Raw genomic sequence first — 12,296 nt, forward strand, 5'->3', positions numbered from 1 at the left:
GCCTTTTGACAGCCCTTCTCTCACTCCTCCTCTTCCTCTTGAAGCAGTTTGTCCTCCTCTGTGTTGTCTTTGCTCATTATCCCTGTCATGCTGTAGGCCAAGGGGAATACAAACTACTGCGGTCATGTCTGAAAAAAAGTGTTAAGACCAGAACTCTTGGAGTCAGGACCAAGTCCCTCAGTACATGCTACACCATGTGCAAATTTACTTAACAACACAAATGACGAATGCCTTCCACATACTCAGCAACAACCAGCGAAAATTAAGCATCATCTAACCTGAAATAATTGATGATCATTTTAAATAGTGCTGGTTTGGGGGTGGTAGGAGGGTAGGGGTGTGGAATCCTTCTTGCTGGTGAATGCGTGTTCAGCTTTGTGAGGTTAAGAAAGGGAATTAGCTGGAGTGTTGAGGTTGAAACAGACAATTCTGGCTTCCAGTCAGTGTTACATACTCTCTGATGTCATGATCTGCCCAGTTTTCTTACTTCTTGCACATGGTCACTGCCTACATGCTCACACCCTCAACTAAATGTTGCCTAGTGTGCCCAGCACCAAAATTGTGTGTGCATGTCCCAGACATCATTCTGGCACTGAAATGGCATCCATTGCACTGTAAATAAGCAACCACATTTTGTAGCCTGCATCTTGCATTTTGACCCTTGCTCTCGTCACTTTGTTTTTGTTAGGCTACTATTATATCCAAAAAAACTATCTTCCGCTTTAAAGTGCTTTGTTTTGTCTTATTTATCCTTCCACTATCCTCCCAACCTGTGAACTTCTTTGCGGGGGGGGAGTGGGTGCCCCCCAATTCCACCCCCACCCCCACCCGGTTACTCGGCCCTGGAGCTTGGCAGTTACGGCCCATTATCTCCTATATATTTCTCTAGTATAATCTCTTTAAGCATCTCAAAATAGTTAATGGTGCTTCCTCATCCTAGTGCTGAGATACCAGCATGAATAGAAGATGTACTCGGCTAGGGGGTTTTCACTTGAGTAGAAATTCTAGCTTTGTTTACTGCTCTTGTAAAGACCTCAAATTGTCATCCAGTGTGATGCTGACATTTGTGCTGGTCTACTAATGCCCTTCAGCACTAGTCCTGTTGGAGTGTGGGATAAGGGTGAAGGCACCTCATTTGCATTTCCTGTGTTATTCGTAACACATCGTAAGTGCTCATTGTCCCAAAAGTGCTAGAAAATCTGATGAAACTTGAACATACCCTGAGAGATTGTTGGGCACCCCCAGTGCTGGAAAGCACTTATCATTGCCTCCACAGGTTCCCTTTGTGAGACGGCTGCAGTTACAAAAGCTTTTAAAATTCAAAATGGCGCTTACACAATCCCAGCCTGGACTCACTTCTACTCTTTAGGTGGCCAGTATGCCTTTTCTCCCCCAGCACATGAGCTTCCACAATTAAACTAGATTCCTCCACTCGAGGGAATCTCTTTTGTATCAGCGCTTTGATTTGGGCGAACAGATGCTCCAGCTCCAAACAAGTCTACAGAAACTTCCACATAAACTGAGGGCCTTATATATCTGGGTTTTGGCAGAATTTGGAGACATTTCATTGGACTCCTAATGGAGTCATAGTGATAGTTTGCTGGAATGAACAAGCCATTTCAATTTGAAATTGTTTTTGACAAACCTTTTCTATTTATAGAGGAAAAAAGCTGTATGTGTTTTTTCACATGGACATCGCATGCAGTTGACAGAATGATGAGTTTTGACGTGATTCATTCACATGCACTTTTAAAAAAAAATTCGTTCATGGAACGCTAGGCCAGCATTTATTGTCCATTCCTAATTGCCCTTGAGAAGGTGGTGGTGAGCCACCTTCTTGAACCACTGCAGTCCATGTGGTGTAGGTACACCCACAGTGCTGTTAGGAAGGGAGAAGAGAGAATTGCTGAGCCCAGTACTTCAATCTCCTTTATTATTTTCCTAATCCCACGATCAGGCTTTTTTCTCTTGTCTACTTCCTTTCTGTTCATGCAATCAAGCCAATTTTCATTTCTCCCTCAAGTATTTTTGCATTCTCTATCCTAACCCATCATAATTCTTCTGCCTTCCCACTCTCCTGTTATTCTAGGCCTGAGTGTCCTTTAGCTGTTTTGGCCACATTGTTTGGAATTCCTTCCCTACACCTGTCTGTTTGGGTACCTCTCCTCTTTCCAGACCATCCTCAACAGCCATCTCTTTTACCAAGCTTTTGTTCACCCTTCCTAATATTCCTTCTTTGGCTCAGTATCTATTATTTGATCGCCTTTGCGAAGCAACTTCAAATGTGTTTTTACAATAAAGCCACCATATAAATGCAAATTGTTCATTTACAACATACATTTGTAAGCAAATAGGGTTTGTCAAACATTTGTTGATGGTGATAGTGTTATTTTAAACGTTTATTTTGTGAAGCCATATATATTAAATATTTGGCTCTTATGTATTATTATGAAGCTTGACAATTATTCATATGCCTTTGAAGAAACATTTACACAATTTAATTACTTACTTACAGATTTTTTTGAATTACGCGGATGCTGGTTCAAGATTTGTATTTGGTGAGGCGTACACAAACCACTTCTTTGCTTTTAAGGTCAGTTTAACATGCATCTTGCACTTTGAAATGCCTAAAAAGAGCTGGTGATGCCACAATTTAAATGCCAACATTCCACAAGAACACAAAAAATAGGAGCAGGAGTAGACCATATGGCCGATCAAGTCTGCTCCGCCATTCAATACGACCATGGCTGACCTTGGGCTTTAACTCCACTTTCCCGCTCACTCCCCATATCCCTTGATTAACTGAAAGACCAAAAATATATCTATCCCAGCCTTAAATATATTCAATGTCCGAGCATTCATAAACCTTTGGGGTAAAGGACTCCAAAGATTCACAACCCTTTTAGTGAATTAATTTATCTTCATGTCAGTCCGAACTGATTGGCCCCTAATTCCGAGACTGTGCCCCCGTGCTTTCGATACCCCGATCAGTGGAAACAATGGGCAGAATCTTCCAGTCCCACCAGCAGCGGGAAGCGTGGCGGGCAGGGGAGCCTAATTTGGCATGAGGCCAAAAATCAGTTCCCTGATGTTGGGATGAACTGTAGGAATTCTGTTCTTGGAATTTTAATAGCAGCTTAAAGGTGGGTGGAGCTTCCTGATGAACAATGTTGGGAAGCCTTTTTGCATGTACGAGCATGTTCACTAAAAGGTTACCTCGCCAGAATTAAGTTACCCGTCCAAATTAATTTCCCTGCCAGCGAAAAATTAGACTGCTCACTTTTCCGACTGTATATAAGTGGTATGCACCTGGTGAGCTTCACTTCTTCCATGACTTTGAGGTCAACAGACACTGTTTTCACCTTTTTGGGGATGTTCATAACTTGACTCATATTGGGTGCCGGTAGCAAAAGCTGTGCAAAGGCAGGAAACGGGAGGCATACGCTGGAATTGGGGGTGTAGGGTGGAATGGAAGCTGGACATAGGAGGCAGGTGAAGGGTGGAGGGGGTTAGGATGGAAAGGTGGAGCGGAGGCTGGACATGGGAGGCAGGTGTAGGGTGGAAGGGTAGAGTGGAGGTTGGACATGGGAGCTAGGTGAAGGATGGAAGTGGGAGGCTGAGGAAGGAGAGGGGAGAGTGTCTGGGGAAGGAGGGAGGCAGTGAGTGGATGCAAGGGTGCAGCGACATTGGATGGAAAGAAGGGCGTTTCTTGTTGGGTCTGGGGCTCCTGCGGCTGGCTGGGGCTGGGGGTTTTATGGGCAAGGATGGTTGGCGACAGCAGGTCCTAGAGGGTGGTGTCCTGGGGGCTGAACTGAGGGTGCTGGGCAGAGGAGGGAACAGTCAGAATCAGAGGGGGGAAGTTGGATGTGGTAGGGTAGCAGGTCTAAAGTGATAGCCTGGTGGGTTAAGGTTTCCATGGGTGGGGGCTGGTGGGTCACGGAGGTGTACTACACTGGTGGCTCAGTTAATAGGAGGAGTCAAGGTGGACATGGGGACGGTAATGGGTGTTGGCCATGAGGGGAGGGAGGGCATGTGGAGGTGAATGGTAATAGGGTCCAGGATAATGGGGGGAGGTTCAAAGGTAACAGAGGGGAGAGAAATGTTGATATTGGGTGTGTCAAGGGTGATGGGGGAAGTTGGTGGGTGACGGGGAGGGTAGAAGGTTGTGGAGCGAGTTTGAAAGCTAACACGCACCATTTTCTGATTTTCGGCAATGCAAATCAATCAATTTAAAACTGCGATATTTTGAAGTAGGAGGAGGGTCTATTTGGGTGGGTGGATTTCAAGGTCAGCACAGTTGGCCAACTAAGAGGACACCCTAATAACCATGAGGCAACTGGATGTCAACCATGCACAGTTGTCTTCTCTCTGTGGTGAAGCCCAAACAGCAGCAGGCTTGTTCCTGACTCATGGGTCCCATAACATTGAGGTTCCAGCAAGGTTTGGAGCTGCCATTCATTCTGTGCCATTTGCCATCTGCTGCTGTCAGAGTCAGGGATAAAGGGAGGGATGGAGGTGGATGCCTCCAAGGGAGCGCAGCTGGTGGGCAGCAGCTAATCCCTGACTCCAAACCTCCATCCGCACGGGCGAATAGTCATAAAAACAGAAAATGCTGGAAAAGCTCAGCAGGGCTGGCAGCATCTGTGGAGATGGAAACAGAGTTAACGTTTCGAGCCTGTACGACTCTTATTTATGACTTCTGAAAAAGAGTCATACGCACTCGAAATGTTAACTCTGTTTCTCTCTCCACAGATGTTGCCAGACCTGCTGAGTTTTTCCAGTATTTTCTGTTTCTATTTTTGATTTCCAGCATCTGCAGTATTTTGCTTTCATCAGATGAATGGTCAACCCTGACAAGAGCTCATGTGGTTAGTCTTTCTATGTTGCCAAGGCAATGGTGTCTCCATAGATTCTCAAGGCAAGCAGAATAGTGTCAGAGGGAGGCTTCTTGCACATGGCTGTCATCACCCTGGTCAAAGAGCAATGTCCCCATGCGCAGTCATGTATGAACGGGAAGAACATTCACCTCTGGTCCTCCAGGATGTCTTTCACCTGGAAGTGGGATGAAATGGGGATGCCATGTCTAGATGAAGGCCAGGCACAGGGCTTAGCACTGGCTTGGTGGCTCTGAGATGGGGGAAAACTTGTAAAGAATGTGCTCACTATATTTATGACTTCAATGCGTTCACTGATCCACTGAGGCTGAGATGATGCAGGGTCCCAGCAACCCTGCCTTGGTACTGGTTCAGCCAGGTGAGGAGAAGGAAGGCTCATCACAGGTTGGCACAGGGCCAGGAGGAGCAATGGCCTGAGCAGCAAAAGGCTGCATGGCCTCAAAAAAGCCAGGATGCTGGCAAACAGGGTCACCTGCATCACCTGCAAAGGTGAGCATTGGCCCAACTACGGGTGTGTGGCAGCTATCTACAGATGAGTGAAAGGCAATACCAGAGGCGCCTTAGAATTTCCAGAAATATGGTTGCTCACATCTGCCAGCTTCTCCATGATGATCTGTGGCTGCAAGGACTTGGAGGGAATCCCATGCCAGTGACATCGAAGGTCCCTTCCACCTTAAACCTCTTTGCTAGTGGTTCCTTCCAGGGTTCCACTGGGGACCTAAGCGGTATCTCCCAGTCAGCGACACGCAAATGCATGATGGAGGTGACAGATGCCTTGTTCAGGGGAGTGCATCACTTTGTCCAATTCCACCTGGATCCTGAAAGCCAGGCTACAAGAACATTGCGATTTGCAGCAATCTCAGGCTTCCCGCAAGTGCAGGGCACTATTGACTGCACACATGGCCTTGAGAGCTCCCTGACGACAGCTAGTCGCACTCCATGTGCATCTCATATGTGATTGCAGGAGGCAACTCCTGCATTGTGCTCAGTTCCCAGGGAGCTCTCATGATGCCTACATTCTGACCCACTCCCAGGCGCCACAGATTTTTGAAAGACCTCAGCGATTGCAGGGCTGTCTCCTCAGGGACAAAGGATACCCCAGAAGACCTGGCTGATAATGCCAGTTCACCATCTGCAGAGGGCTGCTGAGGAGGGCTACAATGATGCACATTCCTCCACCAGCTCCGTAATTGAGCAAATGATAGGTTTCCTAAAGATGAGGTTCAGATGTTTGGACTGCTCAGTCGGGGCACTCCAATACTGCCAGCAGAGAGTGTCCCACATCATTGTTGTCAGTTGCACCCTGCACAACCTGAAGAAGTAATAGAGGACCACGATGTCTCCTCCAGCAATGAGGATGGCGAAGGGGATGGAGCTGACGTGGGCCAGGCTGTCGATGAGCCACATGCAGAGGGCATAGCAGTGCTACGACATGGCAGACGGGTCCATGCCAATTTAATAGCTACCAGATTCCAGATAGATTAAGATGCTGACACGTTTCTTTAACTTTTTTGTTTTCTATCCTCTGCTGGCTGGAAAGCCCCAGCTTCATTTTAGTTACAGCCATTATACTTTGCTCTAATGTACCTTGATTTAGGAGAACTGAGTTAAATTGCACTAGTTACTGTCTGCCCTGTTGGTGGTTTGATCCTTTACATGCGCCAAACTATGCTAATATGCAGCACTCTGGTGCCAAATGCACAAATTAAAACCTGCACAGCACTCCATCCTCCCAGGACCTTGGGCACATGGAAGTGGAATTGTGTCTTTACCCATGTTCTCACAAAGTCTGTGTGCATGGCAACTTGGAAGCAATCTCAAAACCAACCTTGGCAGGGATGCACTCATGTCAACCTCACACCTGCTCCCAAAGGCCGATCTGGAAGAGAGCTCTTTCAGGCAGAACCAGATAGATAGGTTCACAGAGGAGCAGCATGAGAACACTATTTGGCCCCTCGAGATCGCTCCTCCATGCAGATTGATCAGGGAAGATTGTGTTCCAGCCCCCACAATCGCCACACCTCATAGTAAACCCATATCCTTTGACATCCTTATAATGCTGAGAAGTTTCAAGATCATTTTGGAGTCCACTCACTGAGTCCCTCGCCTGCACTATGGGTGACTGAGATGCAACTACTCCAGATCGTCCAATCACAGAGACTCCGACAAGTCTCAATCCTAGATGGCCTTAGCATTAGTGCGAGACTGTGATCGTCATTCGTCATTGTGGACACCCCAACCAAGGTAAACTTCTTTCCTGCATGGACCCTGCAGAGGAGACCTGCTAGAGCTGTTGATGCTGCACATGGAGAGCCTCACAGTCCGCAGCACAGTCCAGCACATAGGCCCATTCTATTCTTTCTCTCCTCATTGTCTAAAGCACCAGTCCTTCAATGATGTCCCATGCATTTGAGTTGCAAACCCTTTATGCGAGATCTACTGCCACCCTTGATAAGGAGACAAGTAGGCCAAACAAATATCCATGTGAGGTCTGACAAAGGCTTCAGTCACCTGCACAAACATCTCTTAAATCCTACACTGAAATTCCTCTTGCAGTCAAGCCTAATTTGCCCATGGCCTCCACTGACAGGCTTCATCTGAATATTAGCTCAAAATGACAAATCGCCAAGGAAGGCCATTAACAATTGGATGTGCTCACTACAGCTTTCTCCTGACATATTGGGCAGCCTCTGGTTTTCTACTGTTAAGATGTCAGTGTACAGCTTCACTCTCTCACCCTTGAAACTGCATCTACAGTTTTCCTTGCCACTCACATAGCAGATTTAACTCCCCTCTAGTACTTGTGGCATCCGCCTATGTCTGACATCAGGGCAACAGTAGCAGGAGATGCAATGACCTCAATGTGCACATTTTCAGAGGTCAGAACATGGTGAACTGCAAGTAATGGCATGCATGATGCATGGCCAGGCAGCACATTCACAAATAATAGCCAGTGCTTAAATCATGTACGTGTAGGATTATTGAGTAATCATTATGTTGATCATGTGAGAGATGTGAATCTATAGGAGTTCATGGTCGAACCCTGATGGAGGCCCACAATCTAAACTCCTAAATACCCACGACTATTGAAGCAACCAGCAGCAAGATGAAATCCAGGACACTTCTAAACAGTACAAGTGAACAGATATTTACAAATGCCAAAACTATATACAATAGTTGTACACCCATGCTACCTGTGTGCCTTCAAAACTTCTTAATCTTTTGTTGCCTACTGCTATGTCTTGGTGCAGTCTTAACATCCATATCTGAGGTGGAGCAGCCTGCTGACTGCTATGTCCTGCTGATTGTGATGACTTTGGTGGATGTCCTCTGGTGGTCCAAGGCCTAGTGAGCCCCAGTCTGCTAAGGGTTGTCTGTTCAGGTGCAGGTAGAGGTACGCTCTCCTCAGTCTGATTTGCTGGAGATGATGGAGCCCCTGGTAGAGGGGAGGAGTGGCAGTGCACCCTTGGAGTCTCCTGGGATTAAATCCCCAGGGTGCCTGCTTGATTTGCATTCCACCTACAAACATTTACTCCCTCCATCACCAACACAGTGGCATCAGCATGTACCATCCACCAGACACACTACAGGAATGCACCAAGACTCCTCAGACAGCACCTTCCAAACTCACGACTGCTACCATCTAGAAGGACAAGAGCAGCAGATATATGGGAACACCACCTGCAAGTTCCCCTCCAAGCCACACACCATCCTGACTTGGAAATATATCACCATTCCTTCACTGTCGCTGGGTCAAAACCCTGGAACTCCCTATCTAACAGCACTGTGCATGTACCTTCTCCACATGGACTGCAGAGATTCAAGAAAGCAGCTCACCAACACCTTCTCAAGGACAGTTAGAGATGGGCAATAAATGCTGGCGTAGTCAGTGACACCCATACCCCATGAACGAATATTTTAAAAATGCTGCACCTCACCTGTAGCTAAAGCGACGGAGTGCAGGTCCGAGCGCACATCCGGCAGCAATCGTGTGTTCTTTTGGACCTGAGTCTCCAAGGCAGCCGCCATCCTTTCCGTGGAGGCAGATAAACGCTCACATGTTGGAGCCACGACATCAGACAGAACGTAGATGGACTCCTCCATCCTTCGGTCCAGTCTGCGCATGGCCTCTGGCATTTCTGCCAATGTTTCCCTGGCTGTCCCTGCATCTCCAACAAGTCTTTTAGGGCCGAGTCCAGAGGCTTGTCATCTGCATGGGGCTCAGCAGGGGCCGGTCTCCAGCATCCCCCTGAGTGTCAGATACCTCGGCTGTCACTTCCTTCGCCAGCTATGGACCTGTGTCTGTGATGTGCTCAGTAGATTGTGACTTCGAGCCTACTCAAGAACTAGCACCCTCCGAGTGTGTGTATCTGTGCTGGTGGAGGGTGCATGTGAACACCATGATAGTGCATCCCCTGAGGGCTCTGAAGCATCCTCCTCAGAGGTGGAGTTGGAGATGGGGCTGTGGCTGGTCCTAGTTGATGGCCTCCTTTTCTTGCTAGTACCTGGAATAGAGAAAAGAAAGATTTAGTGCTTGATTAAGCAGGCTCCTTAGTTAACTAAATCTCCCACTCTGGGCACAGCTGACAACCACAGACTACAGGCATCTTCACTGGCTTCCTTGGGGAATTCTATCACACCCTTAGCACAGGCATAGTCCTGCTCCTCCCTGGCTATCTCTGAATTCCAAAGATTCACAACCCTTTGAGTGAAGTAATTTCTCCTCATCTTAGTTCTAAATTATCAAACACTTATCCTGAGATTGTGCCCCATGATTCAGGTTCCCCGATGAGCGAAAACAATCTCTTAGCATCCATCATATCAAGCCCCTTCAGAATCTTGTACATTTCAATGAGATCGTCTCTCATTCTTTAAACTCCAGAAAACTTTACACAGCCGTTCACCATAGGCCAAAACTGCAGACAGTGGGTGGAATTGTCCCAGATTTGCACTAAGTGCAGTAGCGGGTGGGTGGAAGGATGTTTTACCCATTACCCATTGGCCGCAATGGCGGCTTTTCATGCCGTATTGTCCCAATCCCACCTCATTAATCACGCATTCCAGGTAACATGCTGGGTGGCTGGTGGGGCGGGGGGGGTGGCCTCTCATTCGCCCACACCACCATCACCACAGGCCTTCAGTAAACTAGGAGCCATATTTAAAAGCCACCCCTGCAAAGAGCTCGTACTCTTCAAGGGATAGGAAACTGCTGCGAACTGATGGCTGCCAAAGGGGGGAAACATGCTGCCCCCAGATTTAATGATACCTCCCTCGAGCATCTATGGAAGCAGTGGAGGCCCACCTTGATGTCCTCTACCCATCTAGGCAAAGGCCAGCATGCAAGGCCAGCAATCCTTTATGGGAGGAGTTGGCAGCAGTGGTTAGCGCCAACGCCCTGCAGAAGAGGACTGCCACCCAGTACAGAAAAAAGATGAATGATCTCCTCCGTTCCACCAGGGTATGCCATTCTTCTCATCATTCTCAACTCTCACACTCACAAACCCATCACACATCCATAGGGATCTCAAACACTGCCAGTTAAAGGGACATCACCATTCACTCTCTCACACACACCTCATTGTCCTCATCTCGTCCATGGCACCACTCACCACCCACACATGCCAGGCATACTTGTCATCTGGCTTGGCAGGCATCCTGCTTACATTTTCTCCATCTGTATTCATGCAGGACAAGATGGCGCATAACAAAAAGGAGAGGTTGCAGATTGGTGGAGGAAAGCCTGAAATCAAGGTCCTCGTGGATTTTGAAAATAGAGTCATCCAGTTGGCTGGCGATGATCTGGACCGTTCCTGTGCTGATGATTAGATCAGCAGTGCTCAACCAAGTGAGGATCCAGCAGTGCAACATCCATTGGACAACCACGCGGTCCTGTCTCATAGGCCACTGCATGCACTAATTATCTCTCCTTGCTTTCACAGACACATCTGGGAAACAGCCGAGAGGGTCCATGACTCAGGTCCTCAACTCAAGCCCTGAAGACACCTCAAAAGAGGGATCTGCCTAAACCCTCATTGAAGACCTGTGACAGTGCTCACCCACACCCTCCACTAGCACAGAGACACACATCTCGGTGGTACCAAGCTTTAGAGTAGCCTCAGGGTCACAATCTGGTGAGCACATCACGTTGTCTGATCCACAGCAGGCAGCAGCAGGGACTTGCCAGGTTTCCAGCGCTCATAGGACTGCTGGACACCTGAAATCTGCTGAGTTTTTATTGGCTTTTTAGCGGTTTGATACAACTGAGTGCTTGCTAGGCCATTTCAGAGGGCATTATGAGTCAACCACATTACTGCGGATCTGGAGTCCCATGTAGGCCAGACTAAGCGAGAATGGCAGGTTTCCTTCCCTAAAAGACATTAGTGAACCAGATGGGTTTTTACGACAATGGTTTCATGGTCATCATTAGACTTTCAATTCCAAATTTTTATTGAATTTAAATTCCACCATCTGTCATCAACCACAGGACCGCAGAGCATTACCCCGGGTCTCTAGATCACTAGTCCAGTGACAAGACCACTACATCACAGCCACCACCTCCCCTCAGATGAGGAGCCTCTGGACTCAGTCATATCTCAGTTGCTGGAGCTGCAAAGGCAAGCTCAGGAAGATCAGGAACGGATGTCTGCTACACTCCTCAGACTGCAAGGCATGATGGAGGAGTCCGTATGCCTTCAGCCTGAGGTGATAGTGCCAGCATGCCAATGCACCGAGGTCAACACAGATAGGATGGCAGCTGTGATGGAGAACTTAGCCCAGGACATTGGTCCTGCACTGCTGCATGGGTCGAACTCCATCGCTGATGCTGTAGTTGGCCTCCAACAGAAGAGGTGTCCTGGCCTCGGCTCTCCAGAGGACACCCGTTAATGTCATCACAGACAGGGCCTAGCAGTCAGCAGGCTGCCTCCACCTCCTCTGTGGATGTTGGGGTGGCACCAAGATGAAGCGGCAGGGTTAGGAACGTTAAAAAGATGTAGTTGCATAGCCTGGGCCTGGGCGTTAATCACTTATACACAATGTTCACTCCCAATTAACTCCCAAGAGTGTCTCCTTGCCTATGGCTCCTTGTTCTGATGAGCAGTGTTCGTGTCACTCAGATGTGAAACCTGGTACCTGCACAAGATAAAGGCGGATGTCTCAGTCCAGAGCCTCCTCCCTGTCCTTTGTGCGACCTCCCCAGCACACTGATGGTGTGCCTTCACTGTCACTGGACACAACAGTCATGCCTGCACCTTGATAGACCTCATTGCTGCCAGAATGATCTGGGCCAGTACCACAGAACTCTGTCATTTCCTCTGATTGCTCCCAGCACCTTTGAGATGCGGCAAGGCCCTCATCTCATCAGCATGTGTGCCCAGTGACAGTGCGGTCCTGAAGGGTTCG

The 12,296-nt window shown here is 48.0% G+C and overlaps 1 protein-coding gene across 2 annotated transcripts in view; it reads left to right on the forward strand.

Moving 5' to 3' along the window:
- The window catches only part of LOC144696457 (solute carrier family 28 member 3-like), a 231,588-nt gene that overhangs the window by 152,657 nt on the left and 66,635 nt on the right, over positions 1 to 12,296 (forward strand). For both annotated transcript variants that reach the window (XM_078567765.1, XM_078567772.1), the window contains exon 6: positions 2,516 to 2,593. In XM_078567765.1, the coding sequence (XP_078423891.1) occupies positions 2,516 to 2,593 (78 nt within the window). The remainder of the gene's footprint in view (positions 1 to 2,515; positions 2,594 to 12,296) is intronic.

Source organism: Cetorhinus maximus, chromosome 2 (genome assembly GCF_964194155.1).
Source record: "Cetorhinus maximus chromosome 2, sCetMax3.hap1.1, whole genome shotgun sequence".
In the NCBI taxonomy this organism is placed as follows: domain Eukaryota; kingdom Metazoa; phylum Chordata; class Chondrichthyes; order Lamniformes; family Cetorhinidae; genus Cetorhinus; species Cetorhinus maximus.